Below are 25,645 nucleotides of genomic sequence, written 5' to 3'. Positions count from 1 at the left end.
TGAGGGAAAGGCAAAGAGAATTAGCTTTCAGTTCTGGTCTGCAATGGGGTCTAAAGGACACACACACACACACACACACACACACACACACACACACACCTGTAAGGCTGGAAACTTACGCTGCTATTTTGAACCAATAATCGCAAAAAATAAGTTAGGCAATAAAAATAAAAGGCAGTTGAAGGATGACGTGTATAATTCAAATATTTATCTGACTCCAATATAATGAATCTGACTCCATTAAAGTTGTTGTTATTCTTTAACCTCTTATTCTTTAAAGTTAAAAGTCTTTCTTAGAACTGATAGGAAAACGTAGGATTTAACCTGAACGTTTAGGTAACGAAAGTTATAATCACTTTAGCTTTCAATGTGATCAGTGATAAAAGGAAAGATTCCCAAAGCCTTTAAAGCAGGCACAGTTATTTATTAAGTTACATTTAAATATACAGACAGTAGAATGGAACAACATACTGTATATAAACTTAGTTGTAACAAATAATGCACTGTCGTGCAGAAGAGGCCGTAAAAGCCTTTCTTGTAGTATGAGGTTACGCACCGATGTGCGGGAGTGGCGAGGTTAAAGCCTTTCTCCTAGATCAACAGTTACCTTCCCTTCTTTTACCCTGAGCAAAGCATTGTTAAACATGAGTGGAATACCAACACCAAACCGACCGACAGGAAACCAAAAGATGAGGCAAATGTGCGGTGATCAAGGGGGGGAGAAGAACACTAACATATTCTCCTCAATGCATGTTTAACCAATAGTACCTAGATTGTACATTAGGATACTTTAATATCTCTATTAAGTTCACCACCATTCATTTCAGTTTATAAGCTGTCAGATGAGACCAAACATGGCATAGTTACATATTAGAACACACTAGTAAATAAAAAGTAAGTAGTTGAAAGCATGTCATGTGAAGCAAATGGTACAGACGTGTCATTGAGGTGCAAACGACTCGGTCTCTCCCGACAGAACCATCCTGTGCCTGGAGTGTCCCAACGGTCCTCAATCAGCATATTGATGAAATCCCTGCACTAGATAAGCATTAGCATACTGTGATGATGAAGGCCATTGTGCCACGTTTAATTCACATACATGTATACCTTTAAAAGGCTTTTTGAAGTACTAGGGCAGTAAAGAGTTCTGCCCATATTTGCTCAGCCCTACACACCTTCTAAAAAATCCTTCTGAGCAAATGCGGTCAAACATATCAATAAACTGCCCATGAAAGCTTGATATGAAGCCCGTATACATTTACAGCGAGAAAAACAACCTTTTTTAGAATCATCATTTGATGACTCATATTCAAGGCATAGACTGATGCACTTACACCCAAAGTGAGGATTCACACACATACACACACACACACACACACACACAGCACAGGGGACGCATACAGATTCTTTCTCCTCAAATAGAACGCTGCGATGACTCATTCTCTGCACAGCCCCAACTGCAATGCTCCTCCCTGCCAGAGAACACGCACACGTTCACATATACATACACACTTGTGTGTATTTATTCCACCGATTCAAATATTAACACATGCAGAAAATGACAAGATCCTCTGTGTTGGAGGAAGGCCTCCTGCGGTATTCCAGAGAAATCAATGTTCCAAACAGGCTGACTCATTTAAAGCGGAGCTTACTGACCCGTGTCTCGCTCACTTTTCAGATAACAAACCGGTCCAATTATAATGGGAGTTGAGCTGCAACTGCAAACAGAGGTTAAAAATTATGCATGAAGAACAGCGCATGCACATATAACGCAATGTTTATAAAGTGTGCAATTTCTTCTGGAAAATGCCATCTTTAGAGCTTTTGGTTAAATGTGATGTGTTGCTAAAACAGATGTAAGAGCATTATTATGCAAATGCTTTCACCACTCTTTAATATCAGATATATTATATTTTTCACAAAACAAAGCAGATTATAACAATTCGACTCTGTCCAGATCTGCATATTACACACTTAAAGGGGTGCTTCATCGCTTGCAAAATGGGCTTTCAATAAAAAACCAATCATTTTAACATGTTTAAAAAAAATTGTCATTGACAGTAACTGTGTACATGATTATATTTCAAAAATCAATTGGAGAAGTTAATGCAAAACCTGCCTAATGAGCAATTTACCTTTTTATTTTTTTAGAGTTGATTATTATATCTATATCTAAAAAATAAATAGCAACTGAATTTAATAGTTTGGGCTCTGTTGTTAATTGTAACCTTTAATATTATAGTAATGTGCAAGAAATGGCTCCCTATATATAGTTTATATATAGTTTACAGCATTAACTGAAATAGATATTTTTATCCTTGAGATCATTTATTTAAAGAGAGAGACACAATTTGTTCAATAAACCACTGTTTAATAAAAAAAAAAGAAGAAAAAAAAGAAGCAATTTTGTATTTAGTTTACTCCCTTCTGCTGTACAGAACCCATACCGAACCGTGACTTCAATACCGAGGTTCATACCGAACCATTACACCCCTAGATTTGACCAAATCGCCCTACTCATTATTAAAACTAAAAGTGAGGAAGGAAAGTAGACACTAAGAGCATTTTATTATTAAACAAACACTAGTACATTCTTGAATAAAGAAGCCTTTAGAAGTCACATATTAGATAATATCTAACCCGAGTTCAAGAAACTATCGATTAAAAACTCAAGGGGGATATAAATAAATGTTCTCGTCCCTCCATAGCTTCTCTGAATGTGTTTACGCATCCCTTTGTGTTATTGGTGATAACTTCATTAAAAACACCATTAAAGTCACCATTAGATATCACAAATAACTGATTTAATTCAGCAAGACATAATCTAGACATGGACATGCTGTACCAAATGACCACCAAAAGAATATGAGCACAGAGTGGCAGTGTGCAACATTTGACACTTGTGTCCCTGAACTTGACTGGTGCGAAGCATGGAGCCAATTATGGTGAAGGGCTTCAGCAGATGAAATGGCCTTTTATTGGGGGAACAGAACTGTACGACATGTCCCCAAGAGAACAAAAGGCCTAACTGCATGGTTGAATGAATTGACACTTGTTTCTCCTTGATGGGCTTTGGATGTGCTGGATCACATGGAGCTCCAGGCTCACTGGACATAATCACAGACAAGCAAAGCAAGGTCCTTTGATACTCAACAAACATCAAACGTATCTAGAGATGATTAACATGAAGCTAGCTGATTATTTCAGCTTGGAGAGCTTGGCTAATCTATGACAGACAGCTCTACAATAAAGCAATATGCCAAAAGATGTGGAACAACATTACAGTGTAATGTTTCTTGGCCCAAAGTTGCAACAAGGGTGGTTTTTCGGCTCACAGGCGCTTGGGGGGGTGCGAGACGACCACCATTCAACCCGAAAAAAGTCATATAACTATTCCAATGACTCCGAAGCTGTTCGGTTAAGGTAAAAAAGTTACTTAGTTCACCTTTAACTGTAATTTAAGGGGTGTTTTAGGTACGTAATTTATTACAACAATAATATGATAAAGGTAGGGATGCGATGCGGATGCAATGCTATAACATTTCTGGTACTGATAATCCGATAATTATTTTAATGTTATGGCTGATAGTAAAATTCTATGCTTGCATAAAAAAACTAAAATCAATTGTAAAATCACTTAAATGTAAAACCTGTAAGAAATTTTGACATCACAACATTATAATGCACAGTATGAGAAATGGATATTCCTTTAGAGATTTGCTAAAAAATTACATTTAACAGTGTTAAGTGCGTATTAAATTACGATGATGAAGATGATGAACTAATTAATATCGGACGATAAGAAACATGGTACAGATATATTGCTCATCCCTACATACAAGACAGAGATGTCCAAAAAATACCTGTATTTATTCAAAAATAATCACAGATATTTCACAACTTTTTAATTGTTTAATCACAAATATTTTTCTTGTTCATTAGCCGAACTACCTTGGCCTCATTATTATTTTTTTCACACTCTACACTTCGGATTACAACTTTGTCATATTCACCATACCAAGGCAACAATATAATTGTAATGTGTTCAGTTTTGGTTTGGTTGTGTTCCTGTTTGCCTGTGTCTCTATGGTTTTTGATTTCTGGTTACATTAATTATCCCTGTGTATTTAAACCCTCTATTCACTCAGTTTCTTTGTCCGGTCTAGTCTATGTAATTGTGGTTATATTTGAATGATTATTGTTCCTGTTATCTCCTCCGTGTTCCTGGTTTGATTTATAATTAAAGACTTTATTAGTGATATTCCTTCGTCGTGCGCTCATTATAGCCACTCAACCCATGACAACATACTTTTCATGGCAATACTTCTAACTGTTGTTCTATTAAGCTGTGAATCTGTTTGTAGAGTCAATCAATAACAGGAGCACAAAAGGTTGTACTGTAACTGATGATAGTAGCGCCAGTGTGAGCTCTCAAAATCCAAACTCAAACATTCGGTCCTTTATCCCACTGGTGTTGTTTTCAAATTTAATGGGACCTCAAAGAGAGAAGATGGTAAAACTCCTCAATGTGATGAAAAAGAAAGGACTTGAAACCTGCTAGCTGAATAGCTATCATGACAAATCAGCTAATCACATCAATACAGAAACACAAAACCTTGCACACACACACAAAAAACACTCCATTTGCAGTTAAATATTAAGAGCACCTTCCTCAGCTGGTTTCATTGGAGCCGAACGCTCAATAAAATGTCAATCACATTGGCATACACACAGAAACCATACACAAAAGAACCAATGAGTTTGCATCACAGTGAGCAAACAAACCAATCAGCAAAGAGCCCTCTGGGCAGTGTTGATGTGGAGTGGGGCGAAGCGTAGAAGGTTGCCACGGCATCCAGTGACATTCAAAGACGTCATGAGGGAGACAGAGGGTTAATAGAGGTTGTTACCGGTTCTAATTATAAACGGCAGAGAGTCAGAGAGAGCCAGGCGAGGAGAGGCTGGGGAGGAGAGAGAGGGGGCGGGCACAGGGCCGAAGGTATGAATTAAAGGCGCATTAAGAGGGAAAAGAAAGGGGCGAGAAGGAGAAGAAAGCTGCAGGGTACGGCAACAGATAAAGAACGATGGACAAAATCCACAGGTTTTTTGTTTGCCTGAGCAACAAATCTGGCTATGCTTCACCCGAGACGAGACAATTACACGCAATTACGCACACAATCATAACAACGGGTTACTCGCCCACTGACAGACAAAAAATCTTCTTCGAAACGTGATCTGTAATTGCTACAGCTGTGAGTCAGGTTGCATTACCACTACTACTATAACTACTACTACAACAAATACCTTTAAATAAAACTAAGTTAATCATTAGTTTCCAAATAGATAAATAGATTCAATTTCCGCTTTGTCACCAATTACAGTGCAGATTTTAAAACATCACCACATTTTATGAACCAAGGAAATTCACAGTTTTAGTTTAAAGGGGTCATCGGATGCCCATTTTCCACAAGTTGGTATGATTCTTTACGGTCTTCATGTAAAGTTTGTAACATACTTTGGTTAAAATTTCTCAATGGTTGTGTAAAACAACACCCTTTTTACCTCCTCAAAAACAGCTCTGTTCACAGCGACCCGTTTCGGTGCATGTCTCTTTAAATGATAATGAACAACTGCCCACCCCTCTTGTGGATGTCGACACAAGACACGTAAAGTGCTGCCTTGGCTGACAGTATACAAATGGCTGAGGGCAGAAATATGCTAATACGGGACAGTCCGTCAGCGGTCGTGGGCGGAGCCTGAGCAATATGACGTCATATTGCTCAGAAAATCCAAACGGCTTGATTATTGAGAGTGTTTAGGCTTTTTGAGAATAAAAAATAATGGAGAGAATGGATTTTTTTCATTGTATGGTGGTTGTGTCCACACACTGGAAAGACACATTTATATGCAAACACCATAAAAAAAGTTAATTTTGCATAATGCTTAAAAGAGCTTCACACAACTGACACAGTAGTGATTATAACTAATATCTATCTGATGTAAAATGTCTACTGACAGACAATTTGCTAATAAAGTGGCAGTTCTATAAGGTGTTCAGAAGAACGAAATCATCACGTCCGGGGAAATTGGTGCAAAATGGAAACGGAAATGGAAGTCATAGCCACTATACATAAAAATGATCAAAGATGGCTGTAAAAAAATTAATCTGCATTGTTTATCCTTTTGATATTTTATTAAAACAAAAATACAAAAATGGTCAGATGAAACAAAACAAAAAAAGAGCTTTTTGGTTCATACAGGGATAAAAAAAAAGTACCCCATGTGTAAAATGAAATACTCTGCTGTATCTTTAATGCTGTGGGCCTAAGTTTCTGCCAGAGGTCCTGGACATCTAGTTCAGATACATGGCATCATGAATTCGATCAAATCAAAAATCTAAACCTGACAACCTCTGCTAGAAATCTTATAATGGGCCATGTTTGGATCTTCCAACAGGACAGCGATCCAAAAACAAACATCAAAATCAAAACAAAAATGGGTCACTGAGCACAAAACCAAGCATCTGCAATGGCCATCCCAGTCCCTGACCTGAACCCTATAGAAAATGAGTGGGCTGAACTGAAGAGAAGAAGCGCCAACATGGATCTGGGAACCTGAAGGCTCTGGAACGATTCATTACGGAGGAGTGGTCTCTGATCTCTTGTCAGGTGTTTTCCAAACTCATCAGGCATTATAGGAGAAACCTCTTATCTAGCTGTTATCTTGGCAAAAGTTGCAAAAATATTTAATAAAAGGGTGCCAATAATTGTTCCCAACGTGTTTTGGAGAAAAACATTTATTTCATAATGTGATTTTCCCCTACTTTCAATTATTTTACTTCAATGAAAGGTGAGATTTTCGCAATTTAAAAAAAAAATATATATATCAAAAGGATAAACAACGCAGATTTATTTTTTACAGCCATCTTTGATCATATTCACCAAGGGGGCAAATAATTCTGACCAGCACTGTATAAGCCAGTTTGCCTCTTAAATTTAATAAGTTACTTGATGTTTAGTGCAAGTCCAACCATGGTGAGCAGTGTCACCAATATCAGACAGAGCAAACGTTCATGTACTGCAGCTCTTCTTTGGAGGCCCAGATGGAATCTGAAGACTTCTGAGCTGATTCTGAAGGGATAAACCTGGAGAATTTTTGCGGAATGGAATTTAAGGCTGGAATGCAATATATTACTTTTCAAATCTAAACTTTAAAACACCAGACATCATACACTTACCAACTTTGTAATACATCACAGACAAAAATACAATAAATTATTGAGAATCACACACTACAAGTTGTTCCAAACACAACAAACTTGCACAGACACTTGTGCCTCGCTGCTAGGAGACACATGACAAATGAATACAATATGCGTTTTAAAATCACTACAAAATATCAGACATGTTTGATATTTGGATGGAATCAAAGTCTTAAAAAAAAAAAAAAAGTCTGTGCCTATCGTACACTATGCATTTTTCTGTGAAATGAAGAACTCCAACTACTGAAAATGCGCAAACTGGCTCTGACTTTCAGCAACTAGTGTCAACTCCTACAGACTGCAAACGGGGGCAAATATCTAGGAAAAAGTCTTGTAGTCAAAGGGTTTTCAAACTGGGGTATGAGCTAGAATGTATGAGTAGAAAAATTAAACAATGTAACTTAATAGAAACCAAATATCTTTCAAATAATATTTTAGACTAATATTTTATATGAATAATATCAATTATTCACACTAAAAATTGGATCTTTAAAACATGGATGATGTTTAAAACATCTGATACTTAGAAGATTTTATCTCAGTTGATAATTCTTCTATTAGCAAACATCAATGTTTCGGAGTGCAACATGAATGAATGAGTAAAAACTCTTACCGGGTGTGTTTGGTGAATTCATGGATGACGCCACTGATCTTCTCTGCCTCTAAAGTTCTCCAAATAGCAGGCAAAGATGCTTTTTGGATAAACCTCAGTTTGCAACCTCTGGTTCAGAGGCAAGATGCCGCAAGACGGCGAGTTCTAAAGGGGGTCTTCGGTGTCAGCCATGACCGTAACCCTCACGGGGAGGGCTGTGATGGCCGCTGGTGCCAGCTGAACACCCTCACTGCAACAGATACAAACACACTGACGTTAATGAAACCGAGACCACTGACATCCTTCAAGCCAAAAAATACTATGCAAAATACCCTCCTCAAAATTACAGTAGATTGTGGTTGTGACCTGTCTGAAAAGCAAAAACATTAATAAATAATAATATAAAGCAAAACAGCTCATTTGTTTTTCAAAGAGTGAATAAAGTCCCCTAGCTGCATATTAACAGGGTTTGTAAGAGTCATTAACGCCTGTGTCAGAATGTTGTGCTCGTAACAGAGTTGTATGTTTGCTGCTTACAAAACAGAACCAGAGGATGTTAATGGATGACTCACCCTGCCTCTAAGTCAGTGGAGACGCACTACAATACCCACGCTGCCTTGCAGCGACTGGATACGCAGCAGGATAGCACATTACCCACGCTGCCTTTCATTCTACCATGAGCCCTGCCCCAAGCAAAGAATAGAGAGGTTCTCGACCGTCTAGTTTTAGTGATTATTAAAACACTGGCCCACACTTCCTGAGCCTTAGGTCTGTTCAGTATTCAAGTAGATAATGTTATCCATCACAAAGCATTCGAGTTTCTGAAACACACATTCTTATGCAAATCAACACACCAACATGAAATATTAATATAAAAAAACCTGAAAATAGGTCCAAAACTTTTCTGTGCACACCAGGTGCCTTTTTAGACAAATCTGCCAGATACTTTTGAACAATATGCACAGACTAATTGCATTAAATCATTGGTAAAACTGCAGCACTGCATTGAAAAGATGACACGCTTCGAGTTGCCTTGCATGCACTGGGACGGTAGCCTCACCTGCTGGTTGAATCATGCAAGTAAAGTCTGGCTGTCCTCCGACTTGTCTAATGACCCAGTGTGACCATAGCACACTTCCTTTGGTATGGAATAGTTCAATCAATCAATCAATCAATCAATCAATCAATCAATCAGTTTTCTTGAATTACTGACTGAACAACAGTGTTCCAGGTCCCTACTTGCATATCTAAATGAATCAATATATGTACGAACACCTGTGTGTTTTCAGCTCAGAGCCAATAAACCGTAATGAGTGACTGATAAATGTCGGAAATAGTCTTGTTGTTTTGCTTTGACGCACTTATAAAGTAATTTGAACTTGGGCCAGGACTTTATGGTAGCTGGATTTCTTGAGTGTAATGTTTCGACTGCTAATCTCAAACCGTTAATCTCAAACTGCAAATCCCCCAATTTATGAGCATTTAAGAATGTGGCTCAACATAATGAAGGTCTACAGGACTGTTCTTTAGATCTGTGTGTTTCTCAAGTTTAACAACCTGTAATCGTGTTGATGCTCACCAATGAAATAAGAGACAAATCAAGTCATCAACGACTGAGAATCAAGTAGTTGGAATGGACACAATGCAAATAAATATTAGCAAAGCACTGCTTTATAAAAACATTATTATAAACAATGAATTATGTATAGAGAATAGAACACAATCAAGAATGGTTGCAGTTTTGCATAGAGTTGTATATTGGTTAAGTTAACCGAATAGCTTCAATCTACAAATTCTTTCTTATATTTATGTATTTAAATCAATGTTTTTTTCTACTAAAATCTAAGGATGTATCAACAATATTAAATGAATGAATTAAATGAAAAAATAAATGCTATATTAAATATCAATTTAATTGTGTCTAATGAACTTAAAAATAAAATTACTGAAAACTAAATTCAATTGTTTAAATGTGCGCCCTATCCGAGTCATTGAATATTGAGTATCTGCTAACACCGAGTCCCTATCCGATACCTGTATTTTCCTAGTGGTTTGAGCACACTTCAAGTACATTAAAGTTTTAAAATCAATCCAATGTCTCAGGGGCTGAAATGTAAAATCATCTATCATGCACTTCCAATATAACAATTACTACAGTAATTATATTTATAGGCCTATAAGCAGAATAATTGCAACAAAAAGAAAAAAAGTGTATATAGATCTGTGTGTGATCTATAGAATGCATGAAGCTTGTGGCATCAGAATGTCAGTCTGTCAGTCAAGTCCAAAGCAAGACGCAACCCATAGCAACGCGTTATGACAACGACGTCTCATATAGTCTGATGGCAGATAAAAGTAAATAGTAAATAAATTACTTTCGAGTGATTTGTTACAAAGGTGCACATCAAATATGTTAAACATGGAAGCTTGAACGTGCAAGTGATGTGCTAGAACAGACCTCAATGGTTCTCGGGCACCACACATTTGAGCTTCTGCTTTCCTTTCAATGGCGGTTGGCAAACCCACCTACTGCACGACACCTGCACGACGGCTGACGTAAAATAAAGGATCGGGCCGAGACTGATCAGTTAAAAAAATCTGCTAAAAAAGTGCTAAATTGGGATATCCCTAGTACTTGCATTTTTTACCATTAAAAAAAAGGCATGTCTTGGCCGATTTTGCGCCATGACAGACATGCAGATCTTTCCAGTCCCATCGGCGCTTTCATTAAATTGTGGCATAAGCACTCATGAAACCATAGAAATCAAGTTTCATTACAGAAAGCCTGAGTATTTTCTGCCATGGTCTGCTAATAAAACTATGGACCAATATGGATTGTTTCTTCTGTAATTCTGAAAGGCTTGTTCTTTTCTTTGGCCACAGCCAGCTCTGACATGTCCCAGAGCCTTGTGGGGCACTAACATGCTGGTACAGTTCCTGGAAAGCCCTGTATTGACTAAAGAGGCTGAAGCTGGTCTCTAAAGCTCTGTCAGGGATTTAATGGAAGAGCTGAAAGCTCCTCCTGTCCAAATCTTTGTCACTCCTCTATGTGTGTCTCTCTCTCTCTCTCTCTCTCCACTCTCGTACAAGTGGTCAGGCTTCGTGCCAGAGTGCTGATCAGCGTTTAATACTCTTTAAAAGGATGGGACATTTGATGAGAGTTTTAACACTGGCTCGCTTAAGAGAATCATCCTTCCTGAGGTGCTTAGCTCTCTTTCTGTGAGGCTGAGAATATGAGAAGACATCAGTCACTCAACAAGGGTGTGAATAGCGTGGGGGTGGAGATGTGTTGATTAGTGTCCGTGCTTGATGTTAAAGCTTCCCGCATCTCTCTGAATGAAGGTTTCCAGACCATTAAGGTCCACTAATTTTACAATCAGTGTCACAAAATGGTGAAGCAAACCCAAGACTAATCGGTAAAGCATCAAGGCACACTTCATAAAGGCTAACCTTATTTAACCAATATAAGCATAAAAACCCTTCATATTATGCATCAAGAACAAAAGTGCAGATTTTCTAAAATCAAACTACTGAAAGCACAGCTCCAGTTCATTTCACACACTAAACTGCACTACAATTATTACACTCATATTGTGTTTGTTGACTCATTTTGTTGTTCTTGCTTTTTTAGGCCTAAACACTGTATCTCATGGGGCTGGGTTGACACAAATTTCGCAATTCGATTTTCGAATCAATGCTTGCCATTCTGAAATATATAATATAGTGCATATATTTAGCAAAATGCTCCTACCTAGAGTCTGTTTTTCTAGATTAGCTATGGTAATTTAATTATTTTCCTTATTGAACTATTAATTAAAGGCATGCAATTTTCTGCAACACTAGAGGCACTTAGCGGAACTACAAAAATAAAGCATGTTCTGAAAACGCGTCTTTCGTGCATTGCGCCTCCCTTAACTCAAACCTCACAGATCTTACAGGTGCTTGTGAACCCATGACTCAACAGGTTAAAGTAGGCTACTTTCAATAAAAGGTCCAACATATTAGGAATACTTAGCTGTGTTGTTTCATGAGTTAGCAACTGAGCAGCTAATACTCTGTATAGAGCGAACGCAAGTGTGTCGCTTATAATAAAACCAATCTAAAGTATCTGCACCGGGCGCATTTTTGACATGAAGCGCCACAGCTGTTTGAGGTGCCTACACTGGACAAAATAAAGTAAATAAAGTAAATCATATAAACCATATATAAGAAACATTTGTCTTTCTGAAAGGGTACATGATGGTGTTATATTGAAGCGTCCATTGTAGCATGTAGCATAGCAATGCCCTGTTCTCTTTGAATTGTTCATGACCTGTTTAATCTTTGAAGGTCGAAATGCAGCGAATTTTTGTTTGCACTTCTGTAATCAAAGCTGAATGTCTTTTCCCATGTAATGCGTCAGTCTTCATCTAACCGGCTAAACACCCTCTGCCTCCGTCTGCTACAGTAGCCACGCCCCCAACTAACACATAGGAAGGAAAGAGATTGACGGATCTGCGCAGACCACTCATGTTTTGATGGTGCCCGGGGGCTCGATGTTTACAATTTTGGGGGAGATAAACCCATGAATGGCATACCAGTAGTCAATGAACAATAAACTGAGTGAAGGGTGTACACATACTAGGCATGGTTGCGTGATTGTCCAGCAATTGAAGATGTTTGCTGTCGTAATGATGGCAGTAGAGCACTGTTCCGTGCTCCGGTGCAGATAGCGCTCACACTACATGCGTACCGAGCCCGAGCCCAACTGAACTGCGCTCTGGCTCACCTCTCCCAAGCGGGCCAGGGACGGTTAAACGAACCACGCCCGGGAACGGTATGGAACGATCACACTAGTCAAACGAATCTAAGAGAACACCTAAGAGAATGTCTCATGACTCATTAAGTATTAATTTCAGGATTCAGGCTACACTGTTTTTAATTCAAAAAGTTTCCATGCCTCAAATGTCCAAAAAGATTATCCTTTTCTTTCATTTTCTCATAATATACATTTCACATCACCTAATTTCTCAAAGACACTAAAACAACTTGTTCGAAGATTGTGTCTCTTTAAACCCCTCCTTTCCGAGAGCCTACTCTGCTCTGATTGGTCAGACGGCCCAGTCTGTTATGATTGGTCTACTGCTTACAGGGCATGTCGGAAACTAAACTACCATTACCATAACTGGACTTCAGCTCCGGAGGCTTCCTGAGTCCTTAGCAATTGTACACACTGTAAAGACGGTAACGATGAAGTTGATTTTACCATATCAATCAAAGCGCGAGTCCGATGATGAAACATTGGAAGAACTAGGCTAGTTATTCAACCCAAATCCATAGCAAGGATGATTTGAGCAAGATGTTTCTCAGTGATGCGCTACTCAGTTTTATGTACATTATGAGATGTTGCAACTGTAATTCTTCACCATTAGCATTAACAAGTGCATGTCTATCAACAAACTGATGTGTAAATGTCTAATTTATAGTGGTGCATATGTTAGCCGAGCACTAACGTGAATGACTGATGTAACATTACAGTTTGTAAAACAAATCTTGCTCCAGCCTTTTATCGTTACTCAAAGTAGCAAGAATAATAGACAATCTGCATTAACAAAGACAATCTTTAGGTAATAGTAGGCCTACAGTGGATTAGTAGTAGGGCTGCACGATTAATCGCAATTTCCATGTAATCGCACTTAAACCAATTTGGCTTATTGCGATTTTGAAATTGCAACGGCTGCAATTATTTTTTATGCGCGCGCAGCTTGTCATTGATGTACGGCTCTGTAAACTCTGCTCCATCTGAAAGCACTGTGAGTTTGAGTCACTTATAACGTGCATTTGAAAAAAACAAACCCACGTCAAACATATTTCCAAACATGAGAAGCATTTATGAACCTCTTGTCCAACAAAAGACAACATTTAATAAAATGCTTTTACTCCAAACTCACTTCATAACGTTGACCTCGCAGAGATTTGAGAAACAATCGTCAAAAGGTTATACTGCTGTTGTATCGCCGTGGTAATTTTAACCACTGACACTTCACATCCTAATCCTTTGGAAGTGTATACAAAGAGAATATGCTTTTGCAGCGCAGAAAAAAAGTGTCTTCTCGACAAGTACACCACACAGCTAAAGCATTTGAGGGCGGGTCAAAGTAGATGTTGTTCGTGGCCAGCCAATAAAAACCAGGGCATTATGCAAATTTGTTACATTGTTACATATGAATGTTACAGATGTAAGACTGGAATGACTGACGACGACTCATTTCAGCGGTTCTTTTGGGAGATAATAACTATTTATAGTGCACTTTGATCTTTAAATCTTTGTAGACCTTTTACACACAGCTATTACAAACTTTCACGAGTTCACACATACATCAATTAAACAGAGTAACAATTATGCGTATTTGGCGCGCTGTCCGGGGGAGGGCTCCGAGCTTGACATTTTTGCCCGAACCCAGAGTACTCCCTCCGTTGTTGTAAGAGTATTTAGGACTAGAAGTGAGAAGAAGGGGTGGTGGAGGGATGCTGTTAGACTGTCAACGAACGGAGGTAAGTTTGCTGTATATACACCTCTTGACTCGTTGATTGGGTTGACTGACTGAGTGTGCTCCACTCGTGTCTAATTAGGTTTAATTATCTGAATGTGCTCCACAGGTGTTTAATCAGGTTTAATTATCTGAACGTGCTCCTCCCGAACTTTGTTAATAAAACATCATGTAAAATACAAGTAAAAAAGTAAAATTAAAAAGTAAAACTTTATAAAATAGTAAATATAAAAAATAAATATATAAAATAAATATGCCGGTCCTGTTAAATGTCTCCTCAGACTAAAGGCTACTAAAAGATTTTTTAAATCTTATCAGATTTTCAAAATGTGAGAGACCACAAAAATGATGATTAAAAACAAAAACAAATCATAGAGCCACGATTGTGAACAAATCTCGCAAAAATCTCTCGCGGTCAAACGTGACTTTGGTTGCTGGAGTAAACAAACATGGCGGATGACAGGCAAGAAGAAATGGCGATAATAGTGTTTGAACTGTTTTTTTACAGAAAATTCATGGGGGGGAAAAAGAAAAAGGTTTGGATGAAGTCATGTTATGCTTCCATCAGCTCGCTTTCTGATTTGGTGTCATTTCGTTCCACATGACAATCTACAAAGTGTGTGCGCGTTTGTCCTCAGGGTCCCCCCACACAACAGGATTTCTGATCGTAAATATTCAACATGTTGGATATTTACAATTTAAGATCGGTGCGACCCCAATGTTCTTCCAAGCAGATTCAATCACTCTTCTTAACACACTTCACACCACAGGAAAATCTGATAAAATAATCTGTAGAACCATCAAGATAATCAGGACTTTGCCTAGGAATGTTACGGAATGAGACTTGAGCGACAGAGATGAATGCAAACAGGAAGTTTATTGATAAAAACAGGGCTGGTGAACGGGAAGCAGGTGAGTGGGAAGTGCAATGCTGGATTGGAGAGTGGTGTGCTGGCAGTGAAAGGAATGTGTCTTCTTACAGGGATGGTAGTGGATCGATGAAGGCGTGGCAGGAGGATATGCAGAATCGCTGGAGAGTTAGAGACACGGAGAATCACACGGAGGAGAATGGAGAGAATGACGCTGGAGTGAAGACTGGAGATAGATCGCTGAGAAGTCGTAAGGCAAGGCAAGTAGTCCTTTATCCAACAATGAGACCGGACAGTGAACTGTGGTGAAGTGAGTGCTTTTGTAGTGGTAGTGTTGATGAGGTGCAGGTGTGTGTGATCATAAATGACGTCCAGGTGGGAACAGAGGAGAGTGATGGGAAATGTAGTGCTGCAGATTTAGCGTGCTGCCACACTCCCTGCCGCTTCACCTTCCCCTGGGACGAACATACAGACGCAATGGGCCGGCGGGAATAAGCGGCCTGTTCAACTGCAGGGCGACGGGTGAGCTGTTCCACAAGAAATCAGGTGAACACTGCCTGGTGACCCAGGAACTGCTCACCTTGGAGACGGCGGAGGCAAAAGCCCTTGTGTGATTCTACCGAGATGAGATCAAGAGGCTTGTTTGACTTGATTTTAAAGGAGGCCCTTCAAATTCAAAGATGAACACCAGAGTTAACACTAATTTAAACAAATACGGACAATCAGTCATGTGTCGTCATGCAATGAACACCTTAATAACATTCTACAACATATAAGTTCTATAATATTTACACTTTTAGTAGCAGGTGTATGCAGTTAGGTAAGGAGTCCTTGCTGCTTCAGAGCGGTCAAACGAAAAGCTGAAATTGGTCATTAGCATGCAGCATGGAGCATGTCAGGTATGGCAGCCGCCCAAGAGTGGTGGTGTCCTCCGTCAGACCTCGAGTCTCTGCCCGCTGTGTTCCAGGATCCTGCGTGGCTCACATCCACAAAGACAAATGAATCCCCCTATCCCTTTAGCAATGGTTGCATGACACACTTCAAGCACTGATCTAGTCGTTTCAGTCATTTGGATGCCACAATACGATCACTATTGTAAAAATAGTGCACTTTCTGCAAAATATTAACTATGAAGTCAACAATGTATCTTTTTCTGTCTACCATGTACTGAGTACTGATAAATGATCAATTAACATAAAACTCAAGAGAATCATACAACTGATGACTGTCTATAAAATTGTAATAAAAAAAAGTGATAAATCTTATGATTTCAACCATTCGTTAGAGAATGAAACAGTGATAAAATGCCAAATTTAGTCAATTTTAACATAATAGAAATAAATAAATACAATTAATAATGCTGTCCTTTTTAATATATAATAAATAATAATAAAATAAAGAACTATTAATTAATTACATAATCAGAAAAAATTGAGAAATACATTTTATCTTTCTCTAAACGTTTCTACTGTCCCCAGACCACGGGCTGAACACGGAAGAAGATATTTTGAAGAATGATGGTAACCAGACAGTTGACAGTAGCCATTGACTTCCATAGTATTTTTTTCCATGCTATAGAAGTCAATGGCTATTGTAAGCTGTTCGGTTACCATCATTCTTCTGAAACAAACCTTTGATGTAGTCACTAGATTACTCACTGATTACATGCCACTTTACTCAGCTCTTTTTGAACCTGTAATGCCCAGAGCAACAACAACAAAAAAAAGTACAAAATAAAAAACCAATGAACCAATGCATCTTGTGGAGGTAGAAAAAATAAATAACCTGGCTTTATGTCCCTCAAAATTGGCAAAATTGTGCAGTTAAGGGTCAGTGGGATAGCCTACTCACCGCAAATCACCCCGAATAAGAGACCCATTCAAAATATAAACCCAGAAAACTGTCAGAAGTCTATTGGGAAATTTGGTCCATTCCTTTCAATATTCTGCTGAAATATAGACCAGTATAAATTAAAACAGTAATGTCTAAAATAAGCTGTCTGACACAGTTCGCAAAAAGACTGCTATTCACTCACCCAGTAGTTCACTACATTTTGACAAAGAATGATATTCAGATTCACACAGAGCTCTGTTGAGCAACACCACACAATCCAGAGCATTACTAAGAAATCAGACGTCAGAGAAACCGACAAGAACGCTTCCAGACAAACACACAAAAGGTTTGACTGCATACACAGAAGTTCAGAGGGAGGCTGAACAGTGTGTGTGTGTGTGTGTGGGGGGGAGGTGTTAAGGTGATGTCTGACATCACCTTAACAATTCAACCATCTTAAAACCCTAACCACAATGAAAGAAACTAACCAATTAAAATAAACAACTGACTACTTGACTATAATGTGGTGCTTTGTATTCAATCATCCTCTAAATTTAGATTCATCTCCACCGCTACATTCTGGATAAATTAAGATTCTGAACAGACAACTAAACAAAATAATATGATTTACAAGAGGTTCTGACAAAATGTTAATTGCTGCAGTCTATTTAAAATGATTCAATGGGCCCTATTTTAACGATCTGAAACGCAAGTGTCAAGCGCAAAGCGCAGGTAACTTTGTGGGCGGATCTCCGGCGCTGTTGCTAATTTCCCGGCGGGATAAATGCCTCTTGCGCCCGACGCAAATCTAAAATGGGTTGGTCTGAAGTAGCTTCATTATTCATAGGTGTGGTTTGGGCGTAACGTGAAATAAACCAATCAGAGCGACATCTCACATTCCCTTTAAGAGCAGGCGCGCTTGTTCTAAAGCGGATTCCTATTATAACGGCGGATTTGCCAGGCGCGCGCCAGGAGCGGTTCACAGCCGAGGAGACCAACGTTCTCGTCAGGGACATTGGGGATGGAGAAACCCACCGAAATTAACTTCGGTTAAACAGGCGTATGATAATTTGGGTAAATGTGTAAGCTAGATGTATGCTTTTATAATAAATTGTCTGTCTATCTATCTATCTATCTATCTATCTATCTATCTTAATAATGTATGATTTGCAAAAATGAAAACTGCTGCTTCTGTGTAGATGAGAGAATCAAAGTGCGCGTTGTGCACACGCTACATTGATTATGGCCAAGCATGCGCCCTTAAAATAGCATATGAATAACATGCGCAACGCGCCTCTGACTTTAAACAATTTTTTCCTGGTTAGTGGCGCAATTGTTTTCTAAACCTGCAAAAAAGCATTAAGGAACGTTTGCGCCGGAACACGCCTCCTCTTTGCACTGAACCGCCCCCTGGAGCGCAAGTGTATTTCCTAACTTACCGACGTGCGTCTGAGGAGGGAAAAGTCCGCTTTGCGCGGGTGCAAAATAGGAATGATACATGCGTCGGTGTACAAAGTCAATTGCGCTGGGTGCAAGATAGGGCCCAATGACTCACTCATCAATACTTTACTTGTTTCATTACTGGATGAATCAACGTTTCTAAACAAATATCTTGAATGAATGATTCAATGATAAATACTAGGGGTGTGCAGTGCACGAGATCTCGCGAGACTGAAATGATGTTGAAATTGTGAAAATGTTCTCGTCGAGTGAAAAGCTGTCTCGCGATATTGCCATGACGGAGCCAGAGGGTGAAATTAGCATAGAATATGCCACCGCTACATTTACATTACATTACTACACTGTCGTTTTGCTGTTTTTATACAAATAAAATAAAACATTGTAAAGTACTGTAAATGTCTGCTCTGCTCATCCAGCAGGAGGTGCAGTCACACACAGTGCAGCACGAATCACAGTTCACTGATCGCGTGACGATGGTGGATGATTCGTTGCGTAACAGAGCCTAGCGTCTGATGAATGCACCGATACACCGAGTACGTGTGATCGGGAATTTGAAAGTGAAAGCAAAACACGAGCTCCCTGATGGGCGCAAATCAGCAACATACAATAGCTTGCCTTCCAATATCAAACCTATCTCTGGATTGTGTAGTGTGGCTCTGGTCTCTGTTTTGGTATCTGTTTGCACTTGAATACTGAGAGAGTACTTTGATTATGGTTGCACTTATTGTTTGCACTTAATAAGACTAAGAAAAAACTGTTATTTATACTGTTTTAATTTCTATGTTCAATTTGTGGAAATGAGTTCAATTAGGAGGTCACACACAGCCTCAATCAGAAGTTCTGGAAGCTCATACATCATGTAGTCATTTGTGACGGCTTTTGAGCCTGTAATGTCCAGAGCGATTTTTAGACAAAATCACCAATCATCTGCACAAATTATGGAAGAGAAAGTGGATTTCCCAACACTGAAGCCCCCAAAAATGTACCTCAAACATAAATGTTTATAAACTCAACAGTCTGCTGGAATCCTGAAAGGGAGTTGTTGGACACCTCTGAGCGGACAGGATCATGAAAGAGGGTACAGGTCATCCGTGTAGCGTAACCACGGCAACATCTGTTTTCAACGCATCAAAATATTTTCGGATTTTCACACTCCCACATTCCACACTCACCTTCTGGCCCAGAGGGGTTATGCTCATATTGTTAAGCGGCTAAAGGAGCCTGGTGTGGCTGTGGGTGGTGCAGAGGTTCAGATCTATTAATTCCTAGGACTCATCGTGCCCTTCATTTAGAACGCGAAACAGACCAGAATTCTGCATTCCATTCTGACAAACCACGTCGTAAAGATGAGGGTGTGAACGTGAGCGTGGACGTGTAGGTGAGGCACAAGGCAACCAAAGAAGTGGAACCAGTTTTACGCACAGACACAATTGGAAAAACTACAGATGTCCAGTGCAAAAATTAAACTAAACGTTTTAGGCACCTTTTATTGCCCTACTTTGAAAACAGAAAGTACTAAGTATCTGTCCACCTCTGAAGTACAATTACTTTACATTTACTACAAGCAATGTGAAACTCAGCTTCTCTGAAAGAGCGGATCAAAGTCCAATAGCCTGTCAGATTGAGCCAATCAAAACAAACCACGAGCAAACAGCCAAAAATAGACAAAACTAGGCATACTGTAAGATAAGACCAAATGCAATTGAATAAAACTACCAAAATATAACCGTTATGCAATTTTTAATAACCTTTTAATGCATCTGTGGTCACCTATAGTGCAAGTATATTGGCCAAATAAACAGGAAAGTAATCCTAATCTAATCCTATGGACATTATCTTCAATCTGTATTGTATAATCAAGTCAAAGGTGATGTATAAGAGAATACAAGGACATCCTTTACTTCAGAAACCACTGTCTTGTTCTCCATTTCTTCTCTGCTCATAGACTACTGCTGTACTGACACCTAAATTATGCTTCTAGTTTGTAAAAATTGCACCTTATTCATCCAATTATTTGGCTGGAACGATCAAACCTGTGCTATTCAAGCCCACATAAACACTCATAACAGGTTTGGAAGAAATATTCAGCAGATAGGCTATTTTGTGAGTGAATTTGGGTCAGTTTGTGATCTGCATAAATCTAAAACAGTGCAAACAGTGTGAGAAAACAGCAATGTTATCAGGGGGCACAACTCATTTTGAGCAAATTCCCCCCCCACTATGTTTTCTTAATATCCGCAACTTAGGTTTACATCCAAAACACATGAGCACAGACCAAGAGTCATGGCTAAATATGAAATTCATCTGATTTGCATGAAAATCACTCCTGAGTATAACCAGTTCAGAATCTACATGGACACATCAGTGTATCAATCCCTGGACCTATAGCTTCGCCAATTCTAAAAGCACATTTTTAAGGACACTTTTTTTTTCTCCCTTCAAAAACAGATGGTGGCCCTTACCAGACCCATAAGCAGGGAAGACGGCATCATTTCCTGGAAATAACTAACGGCACTAGTAAACGTGACTAAGGCAGATTGTGCTTGTATCCTTGAGCACGGTCATAATAATATCCACTATCAGCTGTATCTTCTTGAGCATTCATACAAACCCTTATCTATTACAACTGTTTGGGCCAAGGATCTTAATGAAGATGTGCATGTTTTATTTCGGATCAGGTATGGAGGATGTTTAAGCTGTCTTCAAAGAACCCCAATCATCAAATGATACACTGGAAATTACTACATAGGGTTTACTTGACTCCTATGAAACGTTTCTACATGAATCTATCCTCCTCTCCCAAGTGTAATCTTTGTTCTCAAGGATCTCTAGGCACATACTTGCACTTCTTTTGGGACTGTCCCTCTCTCTCACCTTTTTGGACACAGCTCTCAGGACTTCTAATCATATCTGTTGGACACTGATAATTGTTTGACCCCATGCCATTTTTTTTTTTGGAACGATTTTAGGGAACTTACCTTATCCATTCAACAAAGATATTTACTGTTAGCCGCTCTCACAGCAAAAAAAAAGAAAAAAAAAGTGAGTTAACCGCTGGAATCCTCCTCACACAATGGAGAGACGAACATGTTCGGACAGTGTCTTTGTTGGACATTATATCGATGGAACTCTCAACTTCTCGTATGCATGGATCCAATGTTAAGACTGTGAATTTATGGCATGCTGCTTTTGATATTGTGTAAAAAAAATATATATTTTTTTTTTGTCTACATTTCTTTTTATTTTCTTGAAGTCTACCAGGGGTGGGATGGGTTGTAGATTTGTATAGTTTGCTTTTTGCTTTGTATTTTTGTGTTTCTTGACTTTAAAAAAGAAAACTCAATAAAAAAACAAAAAAACATTAAATCAATAATCTTCTAAATGTGCAACCAAAACTATTTTTGTTGCGGTTCACCTAGCCTCATTAATGTTACAAAATTGAACCTGACTTAGCAATACTAACCTACAATGATGTGTTCATTGTTACACCCATTTTGAAGTCATAACATAATAATAATGCTATAATGGCATCTTCCATTCACACAAACCAAAACAAATGAGCCACATCCTGCAGTAGCCAAGAGAAAAATGTTTATCTTGGTGCATGAGTGATGCCAGCCTATTTCCTGGGACAGTTGACGTCGTGACTTAATTTGATGAGTTAACCAGGAGAGAAAAAAAACAACAACTGAGAAATGATTTGATTACTTCGAGTCCTCGGTCAACCCACTCCGAAAACGGTGAACAGCGGACAGCCTTGACTTGACCTCTGAGAAATACACTTAATGTCACATAACCAAATTGTAACTATTGGAAATGTCACTAGGCCAAATATTACGGTATTACAGACAGACAGACAGACAGACAGACAGACAGACAGATAGATAGATAGATAGATAGATAGATAGATAGATAGATAGATAGATAGATAGATAGATAGATAGATAGATAGATAGACAGACAGACAGATAGATAGATAGATAGAATTGAATTACCTCTTCTACCATAGTACAGAATGTTCTCTCTGATAAAAATACTTCATTTGACGTTTTGTCTGAAAATAAATTTAGCATATTTTGCTTATAACCATTATCTAGAACTTATGTTGAAACCAAAACACACAGAATACATTAATAGCTAACCGTTAAATACAATACTTCAGACATAGATCATTTATTCCGATCACTGTAAAATGGCATCATAACCTTGCGGTATGGCTGTAAATACCGATTCTATTTTTATTTTTTTCATACATCGTTGCGCAATAAAAGAAGATCATGATGAATATGATATAATCGCTTCTCCTCCAGCCCAGGAGAACATCATCTTCTGCGCTATACTGGAGTTCAACCTTCAACTGACTGTATTAAAACGCTCAGATATTATACTGGGAGACTGATGGTCATGAAAATATCTAACTCATCCCGTCAGGCGATTCCCACGGGCAAAGAAATGGCGATAGTTTGAAGGAACTCGGACTAAATCAGACAAACTCTTGATGTTTGTTTAAGGCTGTCCAGTGTACGAATTCGCCAATGTGCAAAAGGTCTAAAGCTGTCTAAATGCAATAAAGAATACATCCGCTGTCAACATAATGTGTTTCCCTTCGGGCAAGACCGTTGCCTTTCGGTGGGTGTCAAATCCAGGAGGGAAAAGACAGAACATAAACCATCACTATCAGATAATGTAGCCTATGTTTCTATCTACTTTACCTGATACTTGTTGTCGTTCCGGGCGCCGTCACAGCCCGTCTTATTTCAGCGTCTGTCTTCCACTTTATCACTTTTGCAAAGCTATTTTCCTCCCCTGTTCATGAAAAGTAAAATTTTTCCTGTCTCAACTCTCTTTCCTCCATATTTGCAGCTTCTCCACCAACAACAACATTAATGACGTGCTCTCGACGGTCACGTGACCACGGCTGTGGGTTCTAAAAATAGCGCGCGACACGACAGATTACAACCCGCAGAGCGGGTCTCGCGGGTCTCAAAGATGCCGATGTGAAGACTGCTGTTAATTATGTCTATGTGTCTGAGTTTGCTACAAAGCATGGTCTAATTTTACCAGGAGTTTTCTATGTTTTAAATATGCATAGCCTATATTTGAACAGGAACTAAACTGGTTTTAGAGAGGAGGGCGCCCCCTTTGGGTAGGTTAAGGAGTACTGTATGTGATGCGTGGGGAGAATGTGGTGGGCGAGCAAGGACGTTACAACACTTACAACATTTCTTAGGTGTTCAAGGTGCTATATGCCAGGGCTTTTCAATCTTTTAGATGCCATGGACCCACAAATATGATTAATTTATTTATCTTATTTAAATAAATAAATATATATAAATATATATACATACATATATATAGCCTACATTTTTTACACTATTTGTCTTTATACTTTTCCACAGACCCCCTAACAGTCCCCAGTTTGAAAGCCCCTGCTTTATGTGATTTAACCCATTTTGACTAAGTTGTGCCAGGCTTAGTCTTAATTAAAGGTTCAATCTATAGTCAAATTTTTTGCTAATTAAAGGTTTACACAATTTTGAGAAATTAAACTAAGGCATCCTCCCATCACAAGCTGAAGACTCCATGTAAAGGCCCATTTACACCAAGAACAATAACTATATAGATAACTGTATTTATAGCGTCCACACCACCGGAAAACATCTGTTTATTGATTCTAAGCTTGTGTGTGTCTGCCACTTTAAAGTCCGCGTGAACCGGAAGTTACAAATGACTTTTCTCCAGTGTTGAGTGAAACTGAATATTGAACAGAGGGCAGGGTTTTACTTTAGCGCTCCTCCTCTCCATCTCTGCTGATAGCAGGCGGGTAATCCATCGACCGGAAGTTGAAGCCGGCCGCGTGCCGCCATCTTGTAGCAGAACTTCACTTGCGTTAGCATTCCATTGACTCCCATTCAATTTGGCGTCACTTTGACAGCGAATAACTTTACATCTGAGGCGTTTAAAGACTCCATTTGTCCATTATTTATTTCTAAAGAAACATGACAATGTATAATGGGCTCCATTACCTTCTATGGCCCTGTAGAAACAGTTTTTGTAAAAATAGGCTAACGAGAAGCCCATAGATATATTATACTGTCAAAATAATTAATCAGAATACTTACTCCTGTTCACTCACGCCAAAGAACTCTTTGCTCAAGCTCGCCGTCTCTGTAAGGTTAACGTTGGCAGTTTGCACGCACAGCTACTTGAAGATTTACATCTGTCAGACAGGTTGCTCACGTCATCAAGCTTAGTTTGAGTCTGCGCGTCAGGAACGGAAGTGCTAAAAAAAAAATCGCTAAAAACGGGCTTCACTTGTCTCAATTGAGTTCCAATGAGATGGCTCTGTCCACTTCTTATACTGTCTATGGCTCATAGCAGACTAACGGTTTGAGGGGAGTGGTTAAGCGTTTTTCAACCCAAGCCGTCAAGCCTACGTCATCAGAAAAGGAACGCCATTTCAGACCGGAAGTAACTTTTCAGACTTTGATTAAAGATTACCACGGCAAACAATTTTTTTCTGTGTATTAACTTGCACGGATTAATTGTTCACCACAAGACTAGTAATATGCGCTAACAAAGTAAATAGGGTCAATTTTGATTTCATGCCGACTTTAAATGCTCGAGCCCGTTACAGCAGGATTGATTCTGATTGGCTGTAAAAAAAAATCGTTCATCAGCTGGATGAAATCATTTTGAAAGTGATCCCAACGATGTCGTTTCTTTGTGCCATCATCGTTAAAGCTGTGGTGTGAACTCTGCTATTCTTTAATATTGAGAACGATTTTTAGAACTGTATCGTTATCTTTATAGTTATCGTCCTTGGTGTGAATGGGCCTAGAAAATCTGATAAAGGGCTAAGGGCGGGCCACTCTCTTGACTTCCACAACGATACTTATTAGCAAAGCTTTCCGAACATAGGAGATTCATTTTAAAGCGAGTCACCATCTTGTCTATACTCAACCAATGCATTCTTGGATTGGGAATTTTCTCTTTTTGCATCCTGCCAGGGTTTGACATCTTGACCCCTCACCCACCTGTTTTGCGCTTAAATTCTATTCATTCAAATCCTGCAACACTCTCAAATGAGTTTTTGCAT

General features: G+C 38.9%; 1 protein-coding gene and 1 long non-coding RNA gene across 3 annotated transcripts in view; one reads left to right on the top strand and one right to left on the bottom strand.

The window, feature by feature from the left end:
- Positions 1 to 23,488, bottom strand: part of hdac5 (histone deacetylase 5) — a 78,592-nt gene extending 55,104 nt beyond the window's left edge. Inside the window, exons 1-2 of one of the 2 annotated variants that reach the window (XM_082183827.1) lie at positions 23,259 to 23,488; positions 7,875 to 8,103 (exon numbers count right to left, since the gene is read on the bottom strand). Coding sequence is in view for 1 of the 2 variants with exons in the window: in XM_082183826.1 (XP_082039952.1) it covers positions 7,875 to 7,896 (22 nt within the window). In the remaining variant the exon portion in view is untranslated. The remainder of the gene's footprint in view (positions 1 to 7,874; positions 8,104 to 23,258) is intronic. The other variant, XM_082183826.1, reaches the window with a different exon arrangement.
- LOC309509674 lies at positions 10 to 17,036 on the top strand. The gene is made up of 2 exons (XR_014209990.1): positions 10 to 3,423; positions 15,366 to 17,036. It is a non-coding gene; the product is annotated as an uncharacterized lncRNA (long non-coding RNA).
- Positions 23,489 to 25,645: the final 2,157 nt, after the last annotated feature.

Source organism: Leuciscus leuciscus (assembly GCF_965113295.1).
Source record: "Leuciscus leuciscus genome assembly, chromosome: 1".
Lineage (NCBI taxonomy): Eukaryota > Metazoa > Chordata > Actinopteri > Cypriniformes > Leuciscidae > Leuciscus > Leuciscus leuciscus.
The sequence above is the reverse complement of the archived record's forward strand: the minus strand, read 5'-3'. Positions and strand labels throughout refer to the sequence as shown.